This window comes from Mesoplodon mirus (genome assembly GCF_964341445.2).
Source record: "Mesoplodon mirus genome assembly, chromosome: 13".
In the NCBI taxonomy this organism is placed as follows: domain Eukaryota; kingdom Metazoa; phylum Chordata; class Mammalia; order Artiodactyla; family Ziphiidae; genus Mesoplodon; species Mesoplodon mirus.
In genome coordinates, this window is record NC_138989.1 from 72,938,381 (window position 1) to 72,964,221 (window position 25,841).

Sequence of the window (25,841 nt, forward strand, 5' to 3'; positions counted from 1 at the left end):
TCTTAATATGTCAGGAAAGTAAAGCTTCAACCCCTTGGGGAGAGTGGAAGGAAAAAAGCCGGACTGCGTGATTTCATTTCAGGAAGAGGCTGCTGATAGCGCACCTGGAACATCAGAGTGACAGCTGTCAGACAACCAGAAACAGGACCCGGCCGACTCCTGCCCAAGGGCTTATAACACAGCTTCAAACCAGGCTTTTTTCCAAAAATGTTTTTAATTCCAACATCCCTCCTAATGGCTTACTGTAGACTAATTTAGCCAGGAGCTGTTAATGCTAAAAATGGAAGCTAATGATTTCAGCTAAAAACGACTAAGCCGACACTATCAGAGTGTATTGTAAGAAACTGATTATCACGGGTGCATTTGTTTTCCACTTCCTCTTCCCTGTAGAAAGGCTTAATAAGATTCCCACAGCAAAAGCAGAAGCACTTCTTCCTCTCCTGGGAGCCTAGATTGTGAATGTGTTCTCTGGAGGTCACCCACTCCCCAGAGCCCTCCTAAGACCCGTCTCACGCTGGGAGCCACGGTGCCACTAAAGGGCGCCCACTGCTGTTGCTTGTCATATTGGTGCCATTCAGCGAATACTGACAGCATCAGCTTCTTTCTCTTGAGTGCCCACTGGTATCCACCACTCACCTCGGTGCCTTATAGCTTGGCACACTTTATACTTTCCAAAATAAGTGTGTTGTGAAAAGAAGCATGCCTTTTAAGGCAAAGATTAGATAATAGTCATACCACACAACTGTCCAGCTGGAAGAAATCTAGCCAAAAAAAAAAAAAAAGATCAAGTTTTCAGGTGCCACTGTTTGAATTAACCAGGGATGTTAGAAAGCAAGCACACAAAACTTCAATATAATTATGACATGATTAAATATTTCAACTGGCAATGATTTAAGCAGAATTCAGGTTTCTTGAGCCATCCGATATTCAGGCTTAATTCATTTGAGGTACGTTCCCTGAAACCTTATGATGCTAGCTTCTATAAAAAGAAAGCTGAATGTCACAGAAAGCCACCTGGACTGGGAGAAGTTACTGAAGGGGTTTTTTACAATGGAATCTCAATTATTAGGCAATTAGAACAACACTCCTAGGAATGATATTTACAAAGTCTGGGGTACAACCTTGATGAAATGTTTTTAATTTTATAATTTTTAGAAATAAGGAAAGAAAAGATTAGCTTTTGTCTTTCTCTGAGGATTCCCATATTAAGATGGAGAAGCTGAACGATCTTAATTTAGGACACTAGTTTTGGGGTCAACTCAGAATTTTCTTTTTCCAGCTTGCAACATCTCAATGTATTTCCCATTTCCACCCAATGTTGGGAAGCGTGTTCCTGGGCCATCTTCAGGATCCAACAGAAGGGGTTTTATAGGCTGGGTTGAGAGCTTAGAGATGCAGTACCAAGGGTGCAGTCAAGGGCTCTAGGCTTACACACCAGCGCACGCGTACACACACAGGTGTCAGTTCTTTCTTATGGCCGCCAGCTTTAAACTCTGCCTGCTGGCTAACACACGAGTGGCTCCTTACCCCATCCCGCCAAGGTCACTCAAAGCCTACCTTGAACCTAGTCCCCCTAAAGTGGGTGGAAACAGAAGAGGAAAATTCTAAACAACTGTCTATGCCTTGTACCCTCTTCTGGAAACACAATCTACTAAAAGGAAAGCCAATTTGGAAAAAAAAAAAAGTGTAGATGCTACTCAAATTTCAGAGCTGTTATCATTGTGGGAAAACTATTAACTAACGTGGATGGCATGTTTCTTTTCTTGTACTACAAAGTAAATTCCTCTTATTTAATAATTTTGATTAGTAATGAATTTGGATTACTTTTGATTTAACAGAGAGAATGAATCAGACTGGTTAAAACCTTAATGATGTCATATTTATTAATATAGTAAATACTGAATATAGAAGATCTATGACTCCACTAATACTTTCACTGGCTTAAAAAAAAAGAAATGCACTTTCAAAGAACAAAGTTATAAGGCTTAAAGGAAAGAGAAAGTAATTATTACAAATTCACGATGGATCCATCAGAGATTTTTAAAATCCATATAAATCCAGGTATAGAAGATCTGACTCTGATCCTACATTATTTTTACAATTTAGGACAACTTTTCACTCACAAATTCAAGGTTACAATGGCATCTAAAATATCCACAGGAAAAGACTAACATGAAATACAATAATACGAATAATACTTGTTGCATTAGAGTGGTTATTTTCCTTTTCTCTATTTTTTAAATTTCCTATAGCATGGTTATATAATTTTTATAATAAAAATTGTAAATTAAGAATTTGAGGTTACCACACATAGTTGACTTTATAAAATAAATCTTCAAACAAATATGCGGAAAGGGGACATTCAACCAAGATGAAGAAGATGCTCAATGGAAAGGTCCACGAGGTCCTGAGAGGAGCTCTGGACATGAAGCCCTTCATTAGCATTTCCAGCCCCCCTCTCCTGTGGCACCAACGATTCCCACCAAGGTGGGCATGATGCAGGATTGCTACACGTTTATCAGCCCTGTGTGCCTGGGGAATCTCAAAGCACTTTTGGAACCTACACTTGATTCGGTTTCATGGTGAGGAGACTGAGATTCACACACAAGGACCAAAATGACCGATTAATAGTGACGTCACTGGCAAGAGCAGCCACTGTAGGAACCACATCACCGGACCAGCATCCTGTAACCCGCGGGCTGAGGGGAAGATTAGGTACCCCTTCTTTTTTCATATTATATTTAATTTACTCAACTATGTTCACTTTAAAAAACAAGTATGAGATTGTAAACAGACCTCACTCACTCTGACAGCCCACAGAGGGCACTCTCTGTACCCCTGCAGGGGTTTTTTGGGGCAATAAAACCAAAATCGGTATTGAAAATACGTGTGCATCTCATAAGATAAACTTTTAAAACTCATTTTTAAAATAGCCTAGTGGACATTCCAAACTAGTAACTTTAACCCGGAGAGGGGAACTATAAACGCTTACTGATTTGGTCTATAAAAATACCCCTCAATAAGGATTTCAGAGTCCATTCCTCAAGAAGGTACACAATTTGTGGCCAAAGGCTACGCCCACACCAATGTAACTCCCTCCCTAACGCTAAATACATCCTCCTCCACCTCGGAGGCGTCTGGAGGCTGGGCACCTGCCAAATCCCAGTGGTGCTCTGGCAGGGTCACAGCTGCTGGCTGCTGAAGAAGAACTTGGTCTCCCTGCAGATGGGATTCACGCAGAGCGGGCAGCTCAGGGTCAGCTGCGTGGAGCAGCGCTCGTTGGACTGGATGTGTGAGTGCACCAAGTCGGCCAGGGCCTGGAGACAGACAACAAGAAGGAGAGACCCATCAGCAGCAGAGCGGCCGCTGCTTCCCACACCTCCCCTGGCCCATCTCCCCAGAGGAGCACTGTGGCATGAGGTTTCTTTTCATTCAAAACCTATTGAAACCTTTGAACCCAATTCTATAATGTCTTCCTTTCTTAAGAATTCTCAGCTTAGAGAAAAGTTTCAGATACAGGTTTTAGAAAAGGAAATCCTCTCACCCCACCTGCTGAATCTTGTCTCTGAAAGGCAGATTTTTAATTAGACATAGTGCTAGGTGGGTAGAAATAAGAAAACGGGGGCTCTCTAAAGGAGAAAAGAGCGGGAGCATAAGGAATTCGATTTTATTTTTGTAATTAATTGGAACTCAAAATGTTCTAATATGTGAGAAAACCAATATTCTGTAAGAGTTTCTCAGAGGACTGCTCTTCGACATGTTCTACTAAAATGGTTGTAACACTAGAGATACCTTCGAGAACAGTGGATTTCCATTAAGAGACTCTGCTCTTCTGATGTTTTCAACCCCACACTGAAATCAAATGAGAAAAGGGAGGAAAAACACATACATGTTTTATTTTCCTTTTTTTTTTTAAAGAAACTGCTACAAAAAATAAAATAAATAAATAAACACACATACACGAACACAACTCAAAGTCTTAGTACCAGAGTGTTCCCAGACTACCCAGAAATGAAAAACAGCCCCGGGACCAGACACAGATGCTGATTTTCACCCCTTTATCATAAAATTGCTCTTCAATTTCTATTCCTTCCCTCATCCCATTACCTTCCCATGGGTGCTTTGTTTCCAAACCATTTTTGAGGTTTGTATCTGATAGAATACTCAAGTAATTAAATCTGCTTACTATTCTTTTTTTAGTCTACCTTTCTAATGCATACTTTTACAGACTCTACCTAAGCAGAATGTTGCTTTAATGACTTAAATTTTAACACATGTTTTGATTCCAAGTGCCAAAAGAGGTAAATTAATTTAATGTATATTGAAACTAGATTGGATCCAATATGCAGAGTTGGGTTTTTAAATATATTCTTACATAGAAAAATCTAAATTAAAAACCTAAGGATTGTTTACAACCATCCCTGCTCCACTTTCCAAAAATATCCAGTTGATTCCAGCTAATTATCCCCCAAATAACTGAGAAATATCTAATTCTTATTTACTCAGGTAGCTAGGATCTTCTCTTTCCCTTTCTGAAATGCTGATGGCTTTTTTGTTGCTTTATCTTTTAAGTTAGAAGACTGGAAAGTGGAAAATGGTGAGATTCAGCAAACCCATAGTTCTCAATTTAAAAAGAGATCGATCATAGTCCAAAACTTCATGGAGAAGTAACAGCAGGATAACCAGTTGGTCAGTGTTCTCAAACACTGTTTTTTTCTTTCGGGCCACACTGCACGGCATGCAGGATCTTAGTTCCTGAGCAGGGATCGAACCCATGCCCCCTGCAGTGGAAGTGAGGAGTCTTAACCACTGGACCACCAGGGGAGTCCCAAGTGTTCTCAAACACTGTTCATTGGAGACTTAAAGGATGTATTTCTGTAGGACAATCCAATAAAATATGTATCAACATTTACATTCCATTGCTAGGAATTATTTCTAAGAAAATAATCGGAAAAATGATGTTTATTACAGAGCAGTTTATGAAAGCAAAAAATTAGAAACATCTTAAATGTATGCCTCCTAGAGAAATGGAAATAAAAACAAAAATAAACAAATGGGACCTAATGAAACTTCAAAGCTTTTGCACAGCAAAGGAAACCATAAACAAGACCAAAAGACAACCCTCAGAATGGGAGAAAATATTTGCAAATGAAGCAACTGACAAAGGATTAATCTCCAAAATTTATAAGCAGCTCATGCAGCTCAATAACAAAAAAACAAACAACCCAATCCAAAAATGGGCAGAAGACCTAAATAGGCATTTCTCCAATGAAGATATACAGACTGCCAACAAACAGATGAAAGAATGCTCAACATCATTAATCATTAGAGAAATGCAAATCAAAACTACAATGAGATATCATCTCACACCAGTCAGAATGGCCATCATCAAGAAATCTAGAAACAATAAATGCTGGAGAGGGTGTGGAGAAAAGGGAACACTCTTGCACTGCTGGTGGGAATGTGAATTGGTACAGCCACTATGGAGAACAGTATGGAGGTTCCTTAATAAACTACAAATAGAACTACCATATGACCCAGCAATCCCACTACTGGGCATATACCCTGAGAAAACCCTAATTCAAAAAGAGTCATGTGCCAAAATGTTCATTGCAGCTCTACTTACAATAGCCCGGAGATGGAAACAACCTAAGTGTCCATCGTCGGATGAATGGATAAAGAAGATGTGGCACATATACACAATGGAATATTACTCAGCCATAAAAAGAAACGAAATTGAGTTATTTGTAATGAGGTGGATAGACCTAGAGTCTGTCATACAGAGTGAAGTAAGTCAGAAAGAGAAAGACAAATACCGTATGCTAACACATACATATGGAATTTAAGAAAAAAAATGTCATAAAGAACCTAGGGGTAAGACTGGAATAAAGACACAGACCTACTAGAGAATGGACTTGAGGATATGGGGAGGGGGAAGGGTAAGGTGTGACAAAGTGAGAGAGTGGCATGGACATATATACACTACCAAACGTAAGGTAGATAGATAGTGGGAAGCAGCCGCATAGCACAGGGAGATCAGCTCGGTGCTTTGTGACCACCTAGAGGGGTGGGATAGGGAGGGTGGGCGGGAGGGAGACACAAGAGGGAAGAGATATGGGAACATATGTATATGTACAACTGATTCACTTTGTTATACAGTAGAAACTAACACACTATTGTAAAGCAATTATACTCCAATAAAGATGTAAAAAAAATGTATACTAATATACTTTTAATGTATACATAATACATTTTTAAGAGAAAAAAAGTTACAAAAACAGTGTGAATAAAATACCATTTTTATTAAATGTGTAGAAAATTACCACTTTCATTAAGATACACGCACATTTAGAGGGAAAAGGGGACTTATTTTTAACAAAATATTAACATATCTCTCGGGGGTAAGAGTCTGAGTGAATTCTACTCTCTATGTCATACTTCTCTGAAATGAGTTCTTTATTATTTTTATTATCAAAAAGCAATAATTTCTATTTCAGGCAAAAATTTCAAACTACGTTTTAGAGAAAGTTAACAGTTTTAAATGTAGTGTATCCTCCCTTCAAAATAATGAAATTAATTGTAGTAGATGGTTTTCTTTATTCTCTATATAGGCTAATATATTAGTCACTAATAATCCATTTGATTACTAAGGAATGACCTCAGTTTGGTAATATGAATGAATGTGAATTATCATGCAATACAAACAAACATTTGTTTTCCAAATACACTGGTAGGAACTACCTTTGCACTTCAGTTTTCTAGCAAGGTCACCATTAGCCAAGGTCATTGCTGGGATACAGAAGGCATCATTTTTTTGTTTTGTTTTGGCTGTGCCTCATGGCACGTGGGATCTTCGTTCCCCAACCAGAGATCGCCTGTATCTGTAGTGGAAGTGCAGGGTCTTAACCACTGGACGGCTGGGGAAGTCCCTCGAAGGCATCGTTAAATGAAGTCCATAGACAACCCTACGACCTCAGTTTAGCCAACTACAACTTTCCCATAAATTCCTTATCGGAACTACTGACAAGTAACTTAGGCACCCTCTACCTTCATCAAAGTGTGGTTGATGACCAGTACGTCCGTACAAAAACCTGTGGGGTCGGGTGCTGCTGAAGCTCTCCCCCAGCCCACTCTCCACCCTTCCTTGCACCTGCCACCTGGTCCCAGAGAGGGTGAAGTATCCTTCGAGGCCAGGGCCCCATCCATCACACGTGGGATGACCGGGGCCAAGAGGTCTGGTGGAAGACGAGAGGGAAGGGCTCCTTGGGTCCCAAGGGTTCCACAATTCCCATAGAAACAATGCTAAGAAGTGGACTCAGGTTTCAGGCCGGCCCTCAGAAGCCCTGAGATGGGTCAACAATAGTTTCTCTCCGTGTGAATGACAATCACATCCATCTTACATTACAAGACAACTCAGAATGGTATTTGTTATTTCAGTGATCAGATTGCTCACAACATAGGAGCAAAGAGCTAATTAAGTGAGTGCATACAAGAGGTCAAGGGAGTTACACATACTGTACCAGTGTCCATTCCATGCCCTTCTCTTAAATGGCGATGACTCCTACGTGCCTCCAAACCCAACCAGAAGCAGTGTAACGGCCCAAGGAAAGGGACTATTAGGTGAAGAAGAGGAATTATAGAACAATAAAATTCTTTTCCTCCAAACTGGTGAGAAGTACAATTATTTTTTTCTTAAGGAAATGTAGTTTTTATTACTTTCAAGGGGTATAGTAACTCAACTAAACAAAATGATGTTACCCACAGTGATCCCTGGGCTACCTAGTTTTACAAAGGCACAAAAGTGCTTTCCCACTGCAAACATGCAATTAAGTTGATGTGTTCAGAGCAGTGCTCAGATGAAGCATTATTCACAACACTGAGGCCACAGTACCTGCAAACATATACACTGAACAATAGTTTTGAACGATACAATCAGATCACCGCAGAGAGGGTTTCCCTTTAAAACAAATCACAATGGGATTAATAACCACACTCACCTCACTGGCTAGAACTTGAGAGTACTCGATGTCCAGTTCATACAGCGTTTCAATGTGATCGCTGGTAAACGCTATCGGAACCAAAAGGATATTCTTCCTCCCCCTCTCACAAAGCCCTCTAATGGCCTCGTCTGTCAGAGGACCCAGCCAGGGCATCGGGCCAACCTATGAGAAAGGAGGATGAATGCACACAGGGACCCACGTCTCACCACAGCCCACTGCCCTGGACATACACACACCTCCCTGTAAGAGGGAGGGCCACGTTTTACACTTGCTCTAATGGGTTCTGGTATTTCTATATTAAGCTTGAATCCTTCTCGAAATGGGCAAAATATAAAAAATAACAATGTCTATGATTACAATTAAAAATAATCTGTTCTTTCAGTGGAATCAAGGAATTCCAGTAGTCACTTGATTTTCCCTCCATCTTATTTGCTTGCAGAGTTCTTTCTGCTCATGGGAGCAGTCGGGTTACAGAACATTCTGCCTACGTGAAAGGGCCAAATCTAATCACTTTATAACTAAGCCCTAAAATACACATCCTCAAGAGAGCTGACTGCCTGCAGATGTGTGGAAGCCACCTACCTTGGACTGCCAAACCAGTCTGTAGGGATTGGAGTAACCCAGCTTATCCATGACTCTCTGGACAGTGGCGCCCACCTCCTGAGGATAGGGGTCTCCTCTGTTGACCACCTGCAAAAGAGACAGAGGTGTTCAGTCACCAACATCGTGAAGGGTTCCAAGAGCCTTGGACTGTGCGGTGAGGTGGCGTGAGCCCTGGACCTGAGGCCACCCCTTGTCTTCTGCGCTAACGACCATGACGTCTGAGCTCAACGCCCAACTTCCTTGGATCGATTTCATCAGCCAAAGGAGAACACTGTTCTCAATCATCTCTAAGGTCCCTAAGAACACGTCAAATTCTATGTCCATGTTATTCACGGGAGATTGACAACGTGTGACGATGGAGGATGGGTTTCTTCAATCCCCCATCTGAAATAGGGAAAATGAGACAGAAAAGCTGGGAAGGAAGAGGCAACAAGGGATGGGCCTTCACTCTTGGTAGTCACCTGAGGGGCTGACTTTATTTCATTTTATTTTATTTTTATTTTTGGCTGCGCTGCACACCTTGTGGGATCTCAGTTCCCCAACCAGGGATTGAACCCAGGCCACGACAGTAAAAGCCTGGAATCCTAACCACTAGGCCACCAGGGAACTCCCTGATTTTAGAAATGAAATTGAAAGAGTGCTGTATGGACAGTGTACAGAACTACTGAGTCTATGGGGACCCGGTGGACACAGAGGTAAACATTAGTGGAATAAGAGAAAGAAGCAGCACGCGGGCTCAGACTCCAGGCTCCTCAAGAGCGTGGCCTGTGCCTTCTAGTTTCTTTTCCCCACTCTTCCCACAACAGCGGACCATGGCAACGCTCTGTGCACAATGTCTGTAAATGCTACTCACAGCCAGAACAGCTACTTTTACTTCTTTAATATTTAGTTGTGTACTAACTCCCTAACCCCCCGATCCTGCTTTATTTCTTCCCATAGCACTTACTACCTCCTAATATTCCAGATTGTTTTCTTATGTAGTATGTTTATTATCTGTCCCCCTTCCCCCATTCTCTGGAGGCAAAGACTTTTGTCTATTTTGTTCATTCCCGCATCTTATGATAGAGGATGGAAGACTGCCTGGAATATAGTAGGTGTTCAACAAACATTGTCGAAATAAAATGATGAACCTTTTCATGATATTACTAAAAGTTAGTTTGCCATTAGAAACATAAATGCAGAAGGAATGAGGGAAATATAAAGTCACCATTAGAACAGCGCAGAAATATCCACTGATGGAGGCTAAAATTAGTGGGCAAAAGTCTGAGGAACAACAAGATATTTGCACCGTCTCAAAGTAGCTTGCGTAAGATATCTGTAATCACAGAGAGAAAAATAGTGACCTTATAATGGACAAATCCAGAAGATACCACCTTAGACAAATGACCAGGGATCACGTCACGAGTAGTAAGACATATTGCCAGCGTGTTCCCTGGATATGCTACACCGAGGACAGACCACCCCAGGGTTTTTTTTTCCTGATAATACACTGAGAAATCATGAGAATTCCTGATAATCATGAGAAAATACTAGACAAATCCAAATGGAGGAGCATGCTACAAAATAACTAACATTCTACTAAAATCACTCTTCAAAAATATCAAGGTCATGAAAGACAAGGAAAGTTTGAGGAACTATCACAGACTGGAGGATCCTGAGGAGACGTGACAAGTAAATGCCATGTAAGATCCTGGATTGGATCCTGGAACAGAAAAGAGACAACTGAGGAAGAAGTGGTGAAATCTGAGTAAGGCCTTCAGGTAACAGCACTGTACCGCCGTCCGGTCCTTAGTTTTGATCGCTGGACTCTGGTTATGTGAGATGTCAACATTAGGAGAAGCTAAGGGAACACTGTACTATTTTTGCAACTTCTCTGTAAGTCTAAAATGACTTCAACATAATACGTTTTTAAAAAGTCATTACGGGGAGGGCTTCCCTGGTGGCACAGTGGTTGAGAGTCCACCTGCCGATGCAGGGGACACGGGTTCGTGCCCCGGTCCGGGAAGATCCCACATGCTGCTGAGCGGCTGGGCCCGTGAGCCATGGCCGCTGAGCCTGCGCGTCCGGAGCCTGTGCTCCGCAACGGGAGAGGCCACAACGGTGAGAGGCCCGCGTACCGCAAAGTCATTACGGGGAAAAAGTCATTAGAAGCAAATGCAGGGGAAAAAGAAGAGCCTGTGAGAACAGTTTTCTTGCTCGACAATCCCTCTGCCTTCCCTACCCCATCCTTATCCTCCCGACTTCATGGTATTTCTCAGTCTTACCCAAGACCCTGGGCAGCAAAATAAATAAATAAACAAACAAGGAAGCATCATGTTCAGTCCCTGAGGGGAAGAACAGGAAGTGAGGTGAGAGACGAGAGGAGAGAAGGCAGCACCTGGAATCGTTCACGTATAAAAACGTGCTTCCTCCTTTCCTGGCTAGAGAGCTTCCCTGCTGGCACTTCAGACACGGCCTCATCACACACAGGAAGGTTATAAAAAGGAGAAGGACGGAGCAAGAGGATGGATATGTGAAGAGAATTTGCATGGGACCAGAAAAGAGAATAGGCAGGCTTCCAGAAGAGAGAAATTTCTCTCCAGAGCTACCTACTGCTGAACCTGGCACCGCTTAGGTGACATGCAGGAGAGAGAAGCTGCAAAGGGCTTGCCCCTGGTGACCACCAGGTGGCAGCACAGACCAATTAGAAGAGTGGCCCCAGACACGACACTTGCATTAACTCCATGATCCCTGGAGTTAAAAACCTTAATAACACCGAAGAAAATGTAATTCTCTACCTCTCCAGCTTTGAAAGCAATGTTTTTAGGGTACAATGCTGGTTCTAAGCTGATGAAACTGGCTGCTTATCCCAAGCACTGCTGTATGTCATACATACACCAGCCCCATCATGCTTGTCTCCACAAATTCGACAGTGATGGCACAGATGTGGTATCTTAAGGAACACCCAGTGTAATACGAGAAAGTCAGGAGCAACCAGATCATAATTTGACACGCTCTATATTCACTGGCCAAAATGTGCTCCCTAGCCTTGGCAAATTAAAAACGAATCACTTCCCGGAATTCAAACAGCCCAAGTCGTGGGGACAAAAGAATGGGGTTGAGAGTGCTGGGCTCTAAATCCAACACCCTGAAACATCAGGCTGAGTTCCTTCCACGGGGCAGGCAAAAGCAGTCTCCTTTTAACTGTCCCACTTATTAAAAATTCTTATGTAGGGATGTATCTCCAAGTTACCATTTTAAAGGGACTTATTAAGACAATGTCTATTCACAATAGTATAGTCTGAATGAACTGTTACTAGGCTTCAAGAAACGAGTCTAAAATTAGCACCAAGTTCAGTGTGAGATTTTAGAGCTCCTCCTTGCCCTGGGCTTAGGCCGAATGGAAGCTGAGTCCATGTCACACGTTTCGAAATCCTCTACCACTGGTTCATCCAGCAGAATGTTCTTACTTACAGACATCGGCAGTGAGTGAGCAGAAAAAAGAATGACCACCTCGCGTCTCTTCTCAAGTGGAAAATGGTCCAGTTCTTTCAGAATGTGGTCGGCAAAGCACTGTGGGAACACCAAGAAAGGGGGATGAGGAGGGAGTGGGAGGAAAGACATGGAAGGAAAAGAAAATATTTTTTAAATGAGAGCGACACCAAAACTCTCAGAGAAGCCCTCAAACATCAGAACTGTCTTTGTAAAAAAAAACTGCAAACTGTACAGTCTCTCTTGCTTTGGTTCATCATCAAAATGGCTCATAACGGTTTCAGGGGCCTGGGGAATTTGATGGGAAACTTCTAAAGCTCACTAATGGCTCACTGAAAACGAACGCTCTGGATGCTTCCCCTTGGGAGGCACAGGGCACACTTCCAGATGGAAGGGAAACACAGATGGGAAGGAGAAGTTGTTTTAAGACCTCCCGTTTGCTCGGCTAGCAGGAAAACAGCTTATAGGGTCTTACTAAATCTCCCTTAGCTGGGCTTTCAGGCATATCACATTAAGGTACATTAGACAGAAATAACAGAGGAATAAGAAAATATGATTCTATTTTTACGACCTTTTCCTCACTGAGTCAATCTTCATGACAACCTTTATAACGACAGATGAGAGGTTGTACAACTCTCGTTAAATCCACAGAGGGGGGAGCTGAGGCTGACTGGGGGGCCCGTTCGGCCCGCTCAGCCGCATGGCATCTGCGGAACCTGGGCTAGAACGCAGCCCCCTTCCTCCTCACATCTCTCTCCACCAGACCAGTTAATTCCCTTCCTTAGTTGGCACGTCCCCCAGTCACAACAATAGGTGCTGAAGTACCAGATCTGAAGAGGCTTTCTTTTATCCCACTCTTTAATCACTCTGTCATTTAACTTATAAAGCAAATGCTACAAAGGACATTAATGGGTCAATTGACAAAATTGGAATATGAATGTAGATTAGATAGATTTAAGTATCAATGTTAAATTTGCTGAAGTTGAATATTGTATCATTGTTATGGAAAAGAATATGCCTGCTGTTTAGGTGTAAAGGGTGGTTTTTTTTTTTTGTTTGTTTGTTTTTTTTTCTTTTTTTTTTTGCGGTATGCGGGCCTCTCACTGTTGTGGCCTCTCCCGTTGCGGAGCACAGGCTCCAGACGCGCAGGCCCAGCGGCCATGGCTCACGGGCCCAGCTGCTCCGCGGCATATGGGATCCTCCCAGACCGGGGCACGAACCCGCATCCCCTGCATCGGCAGGCGGACTCTCAACCACTGCGCCACCAGGGAGGCCCTAAAGGGTGGTTTTATAAGTCTGTATGTATGTGTATGTGTGTGTGTGTGTGTGTGTGTGTGTGTATATATATATATATATATATATATATATATATATATATATATATAACTTATTCTCAAAAGGTTCAGGAAAAAAAATTATGTATACATAGACACACATACATATGCATACACACACACAGAGCATGCAAATGATAAAGCAAGTGGGATAAATGTTATTAATATGTGAATCTAAACAAAGAGATGAGAGTTCCTTATATACTATTCTTAGCCTTGTAACTTTTCCAATGCTTGAAATTATTTCCAAATAAAAAGGCTTTTAAAGCATTATTTAAAAAAATGATAAAGGACAATTTACCAGAACCATGTAAATGCGTACTTGTTGGCATTTTGATATATCAGTGGCTAATACTATAGGATGAGCAAATTATTCCCTAATAAATATTGGGATAGTATTAATCTTTCCAGAACCCACCAAATTTGACAAATTAATGCTCTAAGGCACAAAACGGTGCCTTGAGAGTTAGCTCCCTTTTCAAAATTTATAATTTACCTACAGAGTCAATGTGATAGGATTAGATACAGACAAAAGCAATATTTTCTGGTGGTCTCTGCAGTGTTTGGAGACTAAGGATGCTCAGAAAAGACTGTTTGTACAAAAGCCTAGATAAGGAGGCCCAATGCAAAGTTTAAGTAGGAGCCTGGAACATACATTTACACCAAATATTCCAACAGCTAGATACAGTAGTAAAATGACTATTTTGAGTAATTACTACCTACAATATGTATTGACAGAAATGTAGACTAAACACAAAATTTTTAGTTTCAGTTTTTACTTTTAGTTTTTGTTTAGTTGGTTTTTTTTTCTATTTCCACTAGATATCAAATCTCCTCATGTACTTGTCATAATACTAATAAAATCTAACCATAAATTTTTGTTTCCTCAAAATTTTAGTAGTATTTTTTCCTTTTATCATCTTGCATAACTGCAAGTAGAAACACAATTTGTTACAGCTTACAACAGACTCAGCCTTCATCAAAACTGAGGAGCCGTGGGGGAGCAGAAGTGTTCCTGAAATCATCTAAAATCCATCTGCGGTATTTTCTACGCGCAATCCCTCTGCAGCATGAAAGAAGCAGGCGGCCCTCAGAGCCTTCAATCACACCATATAGGAGGGCAGATAAATGCCTCTAAAATTCCCTTTCATTTTATGAAGGGAGACTTCCTCAGTGAAGAGACCTTTCCATCTTTCTGCTTCCCCCCTTTTCAAAGGACTGAATTTTAATGCAAATCTAATTACTCCCTCAATTAGGGCAGGCAGATGCTGTGCAGATCCCTCGCTTCTCTGCGGCCACATGTCAGTGCTAACCTGAAACCCCCCTCGTTTACAATCACAGGCCTCCAAGAGCAGAACAGGCAGGCCAGGCTGGGGCTCAGGCGGTCCGGACTGGACCCAGCAAAGAGCAAACTGGGAGGGAGGTGGGGGGGAGGACACCACACTGAGACCAAAACTACACCCATCCCTGAGGGAAGGTGCCTCCTTTTCACTTCGCACTTTTTACTTAAAACTGGATTTCAACCTAAGCGTTAACCCTTGACAGCACCTACAGGCCTAAGGAAAACACCGTCTGCTCAGGGGCGAGCCGGCTGCTTTCAACGATGTCTACCACCATCTAGTGGTTATTGATTTTAAGTTACTCCAGGCTTCAAAAAAGTGTTAAGCCTGGAGGGGTGGGATAGGGAGGGTGGGAGGGAGACGCAAAAGGGAGGGGATTAAAAAAAAAAAAAAAAAAGTGTTAAGCTGGTATTTTGCCAGAGACGGTCCGAGGAATGAAAAAATAAACGGATGAAATCCACATCACTTAGTATTTCTTCTACCTAAACTAACTCGAAGGTAGAAACTTCCGCCAACAGAACAAAATAATATTTGTTTGATCAAGGACAATAACCAGTAGTACTCCCCTATTCAAAGGGCGAAAAAGTACATAATAACACGAATTCAAAACTTTAGAATTGTAGCTTTAACTGATTCTCCTAAAATCAAACATCTATTACTATAAATATTATAAATATAAACTATGTAGGAGAAATTTGAAATTTCTTTTAATATATGAAACTTTCTCAATTGAAATGTTAAATTTATTCTATCTCAGAACATGTAGATATATTACCTTTAAAATTTTTTGATCTTTTGATATTTTAAAGGACTTAGAAAATAGAGGATCTATTTGTCAGCTGTTCAGTCTATGAATGGAGGTTAAATGAAACAACTTGAATAATCTTTTTTTTTTCTCGCATAATCTTTAACGTTCTTTTGGTCACTGTGAAACACAAAACTCAAAACATAATTCTGTCATGGTCTGTAACTAATACTATTAATCTGAGGAAAGAAAAGAGTTTACTCTTTGATCTTTAAATTTATTTCCTCCTGTCATAATAAGTCAAGACTCTAATACCTTTTTTAAATCCCCAGCACACAATTTAAGTAAGAGAACAGTAAGACTTGGGACACCCACAAACCAGGCAGGGACAAGAACCTGACTCACACAAGCTCACAGAAGCTGGGGTGACAGACGCAGCTGGCAGTGGCTGACTTACCTGAATGAGGAGGGGGTGTGTGGGCCACCTGTCAATCGTGCTCCACTTCATCGTGGGCTTCTTGCCCACTTCATTATAGTATCTGTAAATGGCATTTAAGCTGCTGCCTGAAATAGACAGGGGCCAGTTAGTACACGCATGTGGGCTATGGTGAAAATAAAAAACAGACTAGTAAAGGCAGTAATTATAAGGTCAAAATAGGTAAGTCTTCTGCACTGAATCAGTCTAATTACAATCACTTCAATACTCTAAAATGCATATAGATTTAACTACCCTGCAAATGAAGATCACTAAAAAGCAATCAATTTCAATGGCCTTTCAAAGAGTATTGAGGCCACTTCTCTAGAGAAGCACAATGGCAGCGGATTTATGAAATACAAGCAGTCATTATTTGCAAGGACCAAGTCTTACAATTGAAAGCATGTTAATTTTTTTTCCCATTATGAAGGTAATCAACCCCATTTACAGAAAATGTAGGGGGTGGGAAAGAAAGCAAAAAAGAAACTGGCCATGACCCCAGCATGCTAATACAGTCATTGTTTTATTCTAAGGTAGGTCTTTCCAATTATTTTTCTTTACAGCTGTTTTGTTTTACAAAGTTATACTTTTAGGACATGTGCAGTTTTGTATCCTGAGTATTTAGGGCATTTTTACTTAGTATTATGAGATGAATATTTTCCACATTACAATAAAAGCTTTATAACCATCCTTTTTCATGGCTTGTTTGATAAGAAGATCAGCTTATTAAGGTTTCTAAGCGCATTCTCTGTTTTTACCTGCTTTATAAAATTATCATCATTCCCTAGAATAAGTTAAATGAATACCAAATCCTTACAGGTAATCTAACAAAATTTGTATTTCTAAGCAAGAGATGGAAACCATGAAAATTCAAAGACTAAAGGAAAGCAGATGGTGCCAACCCAGTGCAATTTTTTTCCTGGCCTAGAGGAGCTGGCACTGGAGCCAAGCCTTAATCCTAGGAAACTAACCCTGACATGGGGCCTCCTCCTCAATCTTCACATGGGGCAAATGCTCCAAAACCTTGCCATGCTTCCCAACACCACTGGTTTCTCCATCAGAACTATTAATCAGTTAGGTCTCCAAATTAAAATGCTAGCCAGGACAAAGCCATATTTAAATCACATGTACTCTCAGGCTAAGACTCAATTTTCAAAAAAATAAATGGAGTTCCATTTCTCTGAGCAGAATACAATGAGTCAGATAAATCCAAATTGAGTCCATTCCAGGTTCAAAAACCATCTCTCCAGAAATCACAAAGTAGTCACCACCATCTTCACATTGCAAACCACATTTCACAGGTGAATAGCATCTTCAGATGTACAGAAGGACTTCGGGAAGCCATAGCAGGTCTTCTGAATCACTCAGAAACATGCAATGAACTATCAAAAGTAGTAATTAAGGGAAAAGCATAACTAAAAAAATTGCATGATTAAAAAAAGTGATTGATACATAGAATATACTGGTGCTGCCACAGTATGTGTCTAAATAAAACAACAGATGAATGACACTCTAGTGGCCTCAGAGAATGCACATGCTTCCCAAAGGCTTTCACATCTCTGAAGTAGGGATGTACCTGCCCTTACACCAGAGGTACTAGGGAAAAGCTGCAGACACTACTGTTTTAAACACACTGCTAGAGCCAGCTGTGAAGTGAAACCCTAGTCAACCCTTTGTCATATAAATAACCATCTTCTTGTTTAATTTTGAGAGCGGACATTTACATGCTGAGTTATATTTTTGAAAGCCCGGCCAAAGTATCGTTTAGAAATTTATAAAATCTGATTTATTCTCCAATAACGTTACCAGACATTTAAAAGTTATCGAGGTACATGTCCAAAAGAAATCACAATTCAAACTCTTGAGGGTGTCTGAGAACTCAGACATTGTCACAGGTGCTCTGAATAAACATTTAAGGCACACACCAGGCTTCCAAGATTTCTTCCAGTAGCCTTTTGTTTTCTCCTTATAGTTATAGAAATAACATGCACTAATGTCCAAAAGCAGTTTGGGAGTAAAAATGTGCTGACCGCAAGCCTTGAGAAAGGATGTAAACAAATGTATCTGTGGGTCACAGTAGAAGATTCACCTATACCTCATGATACAGAGATGGGCAAAACAGATTATTCTCCAGCTCCAATTAAATATATAGGAAACAACACCTAGTAACATTTCCCAAAGTCTAGAACGCTGAGAGAAGTTTGCAAAGGAAACCCTAAACTGGGTTTTGGTTTAAGCAGGAACCAACCCCTAACCAAAGCATAACCAAAATACATACCAATATTTCCAATGTTACATGGACATCTCTGCTGGCAAAATGGAAACAGCTATCCACTTTGCTATATTAATAAGAATATTAGGGTAGCCATAAAAATAAGGGTTATTACACAAACATAGAAAGTGGCTTAAGGTTCATTACTGATCCATTATACAGCTGCATTAAAGCACTGAACACTGGAAGCCACCGCCTTTCACCCACCATTTGTAATTCTCAGTCAACTGGTTAATGACTCAAGGGACAGATGAACCATGAGATTTCCAACGGACTGACCTGAACTCTCATGTTTAACACAGACAGACTGGACCTGCCATTCAAATCGAAAATGCTTTATCGTTTCCTTCCGCGCTCAGGTTCCCTGGTTATTTTTGCCAGGGCCAGATCTACCCTCCCACTGTCAGAGAGAAGCCTTCCTTACCTGTGGTAGAGCAGCTGTACTGTGGATACTGTGTGAAAGCAATCGCCCTCTCCAGCCCATCTCTCTCCATCTCTTCAACTGCTTCTTCTGTTAACGGGTGGACATACCGGAATCCGATGTAGTATTTGTGAGGGGCTATTAGGAAGCATGTGTGGAGACAGCATTCATCTTGATATAGATTCCAAACAGAATGCAGTGTCCAGAACAAAGACACTTAACCTAATTTCCTATGATGCTGATAACATGAGTGAGTTTAGAAGAGTCCTTGGATCTTAGCCAGTCTTCTGCTAGTATATGGATTTTTAATCACTATTTTCTGTGTTCAACCTCCCCTCTCACACACACACACACCTTTATGTAGCATATGGTTTTTAAAACTCAAGCTTCTGGGCCTTATTCTCTGCTCTTGGCTGAGATAAGAGAGACTCAAGAGCAGAGAGCATTTATCCTTAAAGTATAACCTCCTCCTATGTACCAGATACCACGGGAGACATTGTGCTTTTTTTTTTTTCTCATCTAAACCCCATTTTTCAGATGAGGAAACCGACTCTCAAAGGTTAATGAACCTGCCCAAGGTCACAACTAGCAGATGGTTGAGATGAGATTGCAACGTGGGTCTCCCCACCCCAAAGCCTGTGCTCCTTCCATGCCTCACCCCCAGCCTCTTCCAACACCCAGGTCCCCTCCTTCTGTTCCCTCAGACCCCAGGCCACCTAGTTTATATAAAAGCTCTGGGATACTCGATAAAAGTGCACTAATAACAAATGATTCCAATGATTCTCCTCACTTATATGAAAACCAAATCAACGAACAAACCAACAACAATGCTTAAGTTGGAGGCGCTAAGTGGGATTTAAAAAATCATTATTCTGGCACCTAAATGGCCCAAGTCAGGGCACATCTTTGCATTCCTTCTCCTATCACTTTACCAATATCCTCCTGTATTTTAAAAGCATCCTCAACCAATTTCTTAGGCATTTATAAAATCATAAAACTGAAAGTTTCCTAAAGTTACCCAGTTTTATTTCCTTGTCTTTTCATAGGATTACACTCAACTTATACTCAGGGATGAAGTTGAAAATACACTACATAAACATTAAGTAATAGTAAACCTGAGAAGACGTTACTGTCCAGGCATAAGCCAGGGCTGCAACTAAGAACATGACACTAACTTGCCACATGAAACATTTAGGTTGAAGTGAAGAAAAAGATAATACATTTATTGCATGTGTGTGTCTCTCTCTGTGAGTGTGTGTATACATATGTGTGTATATTTTATACATATGTATATATGTGTGTGCTATATATAGATATAGATATAGAAAACATTCCTCAGAAACTTGACCCAGGGGACTGAATCAATGGAGCATGCTGCCAAGAACAGAAGCAGAATATCAATAGGGAAAGAGAAGCATGTCTGTGCAGGGGAAGGACAGTCTGATTCAATATTCTCCAGTTGGGAACTAGAAAAAGAAGAAGGAAGGGATACAAATGAAATCATTCTCAGCTGCCTGTCCCTTCTAGGCTACCAATTCTTTGGTCTCTTGCATAAAATAGGACGACCTGCAGTTAAAACACCCCAGAGGGTACGGCCCTGTAAGCAAACTCCAAATGACCGATTGTTCAAAGATTACGTGGTTCGTGCTAAAACTGCCAACTATCACAATATCATCAAGTCCATTTTTCAGGAGCTCTTGGTGCTCTGAGCTGAGGCTGAAGTGGAATTTGCTTTCTAATCTATCTTGAGACAATCCAGTGATCAGATTGACACAGTAAGGTCCCCTGAATGCTGTGGGTCAACCAGCTTCTCCCGTTATCTTTTCAGCTGCCCGGTAGTTGAAAGTTGTAGCCTAAATGCCTGGGGTCTGGGAGTTCCTCAAATGTTATGGACTAAGAGAGGTGGAGAGGCCTCCCTCACAGATAAAGGCAGGGCGGTGACCATATCTGGAAGTGAGACAGATAAAATACTCTGGAAAGAACAGATAATGCTTTCTAAACGGTCCAATTCAAGATGGCCTGCAAAAACATATTTTAGAAAAAGTGACAACGCACTGTCTCCAGCTGGGTCTATCCTGAGGAGCTAACAAGCATGCACGGAGGCTCCTGGCTCCCCCCGCAGGAGCGTGGGGAGAGGAAGGAGTCTCCTGGATGTCATCTAGCACCACATCTGGTGGGCAGCCCATCTGGCCAGAGTGAGCGCCAAACACAGGACTCGCTGGCCCAGCCCCGTCCACCCTCAGAGCAGCTGCTCGGTGAACACTCCTGGGTGAGAACGACAAAGAAGTAAAAAAAGGAACAAATAGAAAAGCCATTTTTTAAACAGTAAAACTTCATTAATCTCCAGTCCATTCATTTAGCACATGCAATAGTTCAAATGTCTGATTCGTACATGATTCTTTGAGAGAACGGTGTGAAGTTATTATAATGCTTTGTAATTTGTATCAGATCATGAACCCTATGCCAATGGTGAATAATAAAAGCTCACATTTCCTGAATTTTTATCATGTACGCTGCACGGTGCTAATGCCTTTCAGGATTATCTTATTTCATTTTCACAGTGATCCTACGAGTTGGGTTCTGTTATCATCCCCATTTTCAAGATGAGGTTTAGTCGGGTAAGTTATTTGCCTGATGTCATACAACCAGGGATGGGGAAGCCAGCTCCATCTGAAGTGAACCCATTTTGCATCCAATAAAGAACGAAATTATTTTACTGAGGAGCACTTACTTAGAGCTTCATTAAAAGCAGCCATATATAACTAAACTATAATTTTTAAAATGTATTTTAGATTTAGACTTTTCATGAAATGCAATGATTACACTTCGCATCTATTTCCCTCTGTGTCCACTAAATGACTGCAATGCAGTATTACTACATGAAACCAACTCCAAGTCACGTTCCCTCATGCAACGCACTGTAACTAGTCAATAGTAATTCTATGCAGAGCCTGTGCAAGTCTCAAAATATCTATACCGGCCACCAAGCAACAACTACTTGCCCCAAAAATGAGAGTCTGAAACATTTTTATCTGGTTGTAATCATCACTTTTTTTTTTTTTGACTAAAGAGAACTTTTCCAAATACATGTAAACAAATAGACACAGTTCAAAAGTAAACTTTATAATTTTGTAGGAAAAAAAGTATAAGAAGGGAGGAGGAATGAGAAAGAGATGAATAGAAAGGAAACTCGATGATGGCCATTCTGGCTGGTGTGAGGTGATACCTCACTGTAGTTTTGATTTGCATTTCTCTAATGATTAGTGATGTTGCGCATCCTTTCATGTGTTTGTTGGCAATCTGTGTATCTTCTTTGGAGAAATATCTATTTAGGTCTTCTGTCCATTTTTGGATTGGGTTGTTTGCTTTTTCATATTGAGCTGCTTGTAAATTTTGGAGATTAATCCTTCATCAGTTTCTTCATTTGCAAATATTTTCTCCCATTCTGAGGGTTGTCTTTTGGTCTTGTTTATGTTTTCCTTTGCTGTGCAAAAACTTTTAAGTTTCATTAGGTCTCATTTGTTTATTTTTGTTTTTATTTCCGTTTCTCTAGGAGGTGGGTCAAAATGGATATTGCTGTGATTTATGTCATAGAATGTTCTGTATAGCTGATTCACTTTGTTATAAAGCAGAAACTAACACACCACTGTAAAGCAATTATACTCCAATAAAGATGTTTAAAAAAAAAAAAAGAAAGAAAGAAAGGAAACCTGAAAGCAGGAAGGAGAAGCAGCAGGAAGGGGTGAGGGAGGGAGGGAACCCAGTGCTAGCCCCACCCAGTGGCAGCTGGGGCTTCACTGCCGAGCTTCAGGTCCACTCAGCGAAGCATGAACAGCAGAACAAGAAACTTCTTTCTGGGTAACCTGGGCGAGCCCCGAGGGGGCCCGAGAGCCACATCTGGTAATCTTCTTGCTCTTCAATGCAAAGTTCCCCCAAAGAACCTGCTAAACTTTGAGACTGTTTCCTGTTTCCTATATCCACACTCTGTGTGATCATCAGCTGCTATACTCGTTTTGTAGGGTATCCCTCCAATAAGTCTTCAAAGGATTTTTCTCTCTGCCCCTGGAGCAGACTGGCCTGCAGCAGCAAGGCCCCACTAGACTAGAAGCTTCTTGTAAGTAGAAACCATGTTTTTCAACTTTGAGTAGCAGCACTGACCAGCGCAGGGCACTCAGTAGGCCACTGATGAATGAATGCGTGGGTGGTCTTGGGCCACATTAAACACCCCCAAAGCAGGCTTGCTTAAATGATGAGGTGGTCACCTACCACGCAGGAGGAAGGCAGAATTGAACTTGCCTGCCTCAGAGGGTCCCAGCGTGGGCCACAGAGGCTGGTGATATGCCCTAGGGTCATCAGCACCAGGTATCTGATAGCGAGTGGGACACTGCTGTACATCCAGGTCATTCCATGGGACTCTTTCCAGACCAACCAGGGAGGCAGAGGCCACTGCTGGCCTGTCTGGTCTGGACAAGCCAGCAGTCTCACCACAGAGAAAGAAGGATGCATCTGTACTCCTTTTTCAAGGCTGACAGCTCTACTAGGGCTTTTATGGTGACAGATGCTAGATTAAGACGTCAACAGGAAAAATGGCATCTTTCCGCCGCCTTCGTCCACCGAAGACAGCATAGCAACTGCAGATCTGGTTCACGCTAAACATTTTATCGTGATAAGCGGTTCATGACTAGAGAGTTTGTTCTCCATCAGGTAGGTGAGAGGTGAGGTCAGCCAAGAGCCCCTCACCCGACATTTTAAAAGATACACTGCATCCCATGTGGCTGAGCTGTATAAGAAATGCCCTGAAGCCACAAGGGAAGGCAGGGAGCAAACCTAATATTCAAAATCACAATTGAACAATTTTCCAAGTGAGATGCTCTGCCGAGGGCTGGAGCCCTTTGTCCCGTGTGTGACACAAACAGTGGATTCTGAGAGCAACTCGAGCTGATGCTCAATGAAACGCTTTTGGTCCTGCCTAGCGGGGCTGCTCTCCGTGAAGGTCCCCACTGTGTCACACTGTCCTGATCCTGAGCCCTAAACTGTCTGCAATGAACACATTTCATGTGTCCTAAGATGCACAGTATTTGTTTTAACACCTTATATTGGTCTACAACAGACACCATCTTAAAATTAACTGACAGAGGTCTTGTGTCTTCGTATCATATAAAAACAATGGTGTGAGCTTCCCTGGTGGCGCAGTGGTTGAGAGTCCGCCTGCCGATGCAGGGGACACGGGTTTGTGCCCCGGTCCAGGATGATCCCACATTCCGAGGAGCGGCTGGGCCCGTGAGCCATGGCCGCTGAGCCTGCGCGTCCGGAGCCTGTGCTCCGCAACGGGAAAGGCCACAACAGTGGGAGGCCCGCGTACCGCAAAAAAAAAAAAAAAAAAAAAAAAAAAAACAGTGGTGCGTCCTGCAATCAATGGTGTCTTGAATGCAATTAAATACGGCACTTAGAGTCCTTTGTGTAGTTAATGTTTCATTCTGCACATTATAATTTGCGTTAGAGGCGCTCAGAGAACAGTCACCAGATGTGTGCAATCCTCTTTTTAGTGCCATGCACAATGAGGCACTTAAATGACTCATGATCATGGTATTGCCAAGAGCTGAAAGCGGGTGCTGAAAGTTGCTTAGAGCCTCATGGCTGCGGTAGCAGGTAGCTAATTCTGTTCTAAATGCTGATCAAATTAGTCATCCACACAGAAGAAACTACAATAGCAGCGGCCTCAACCTATTTCCCGAAGATTTCTTTCCGGGACGATGATGTATGCATCGTTTTTTTCATGGTAGGTAGCCTCTTCCTTATAATCCAGCTCAATTTAACACACACCTCCAACTTCCTTTTGAGACTAATGTTCCAAAACACTAGCTTTTTTATTTGTAACATAAGGAAGTAATAGAAAAGGCATACATCTGGGGACAAAGGAAAATGCCACAAGAACTGAGTTCAGTGGCCGGGCATCATGTAGGAGCCCCTGCAAATCGAGAGCTGCTGGTACCCAGAACTGCATTTGGCTTCCAACAGTGTTGTGAATTTCGTAACTATACTTTGAAAGAACAAACCTAGTGAGATGTGAGTTGAGAAACACCATACCTGTGTGCGGGGACAACTCATCCAGCAGCTTCACCATGCCTTCCCCTTGCTTAGAAGTCCACATCTTGATGGGGGATCCGCCTCCAATCCTGCGGTACTGCTCCTGAATTTTGGGGGTTCGGCGTTTGGCAATGAATGGTCCCAGCTTACTAAATCATTGAACATTGAAATCATTTTATTCCAGCTAAGCAACCTCAGAAACATTTTCTACTCAATTAAAAAAGAAAAATAAGATAAGCAAAATTTTAAGAAGAGCCTATTAAGATCAAGCCTTTAAAAACAGAAGCTCGAGGTCATTGACACCAGCCTGCTCTTTCGGCCCAGATTAGAGAGAACCAGACAGTCTCTGAGGAGTATCCACCCTGCCCTACAAACTGTTCTAGCAGCAGGCCCTGAAGATTCAGGAGCCCAGACACCTGTGCAGAGCACGTGGCTGTGTGCTAGCTGCTAACTTACCACCTCTGGATCCTGCACCTAATAGGAGCTAGGACATACAAGACATTAGGCAGCGTGCAGCCCTCTTATTTAAGAAAATGCATGTAAATCCTATGATAGACTTGCCCACGTGAGCAAAGACGTATGCACAAGAATGTTCATTGTAACACTGAAAACAATCTAAGTGTCCATCAGTGAGGCACTGGTTAAATAAATTAAGGTATGACCATACAGTGCAATTCCATACAGTCATGAAAACAGAATGAGCCAGATCTATATAATCTGTTATGGAATAATCTCCAAGAAAAATTAAGTTTCAAAAAAAAAATAGCAAAGTGCCAAATGATGTACATAAGTACATTCACGTTTGTGTAAAAAAAGGGGGGGATGTGTGTGTGTGTGTGTGTGTGTGTGTGTGCATGTATATATACACCTGGATGTGCCTGGACTATTTCTGGACCTAACGGTGCTTACCTCCGGGGTGGGTAAGTGGGAGGCTGGAGTCCAAGGGGAAAGAAACACCTGCTTTTTACTATAAACACTTATTAACTATTTGCAATTTTTTATCATATGCATATATAAATTTTTTTTTAAAAAAAAACCTATGCTGGGTGCTCTGTGATGACCTAGATGGGTGGGATAGGGGAGGGGGGTGGGA

At 41.7% G+C, this 25,841-nt stretch overlaps 1 protein-coding gene across 1 annotated transcript in view; it reads right to left on the bottom strand.

Annotated features, from left to right (window-relative positions):
* Positions 1-1,865: 1,865 nt before the first annotated feature.
* Positions 1,866-25,841, bottom strand: part of FECH (ferrochelatase) — a 35,840-nt gene continuing 11,864 nt past the window's right edge. The window contains exons 4-11 of the mRNA XM_082641331.1: positions 24,749-24,897; positions 18,665-18,799; positions 15,951-16,057; positions 12,057-12,155; positions 8,583-8,690; positions 7,998-8,162; positions 3,793-3,852; positions 1,866-3,317 (exon numbers count right to left, since the gene is read on the bottom strand). Coding sequence (XP_082497457.1) covers positions 3,183-3,317; positions 3,793-3,852; positions 7,998-8,162; positions 8,583-8,690; positions 12,057-12,155; positions 15,951-16,057; positions 18,665-18,799; positions 24,749-24,897 — 958 coding nt within the window. The 3' untranslated portion in view covers positions 1,866-3,182. The remainder of the gene's footprint in view (positions 3,318-3,792; positions 3,853-7,997; positions 8,163-8,582; positions 8,691-12,056; positions 12,156-15,950; positions 16,058-18,664; positions 18,800-24,748; positions 24,898-25,841) is intronic.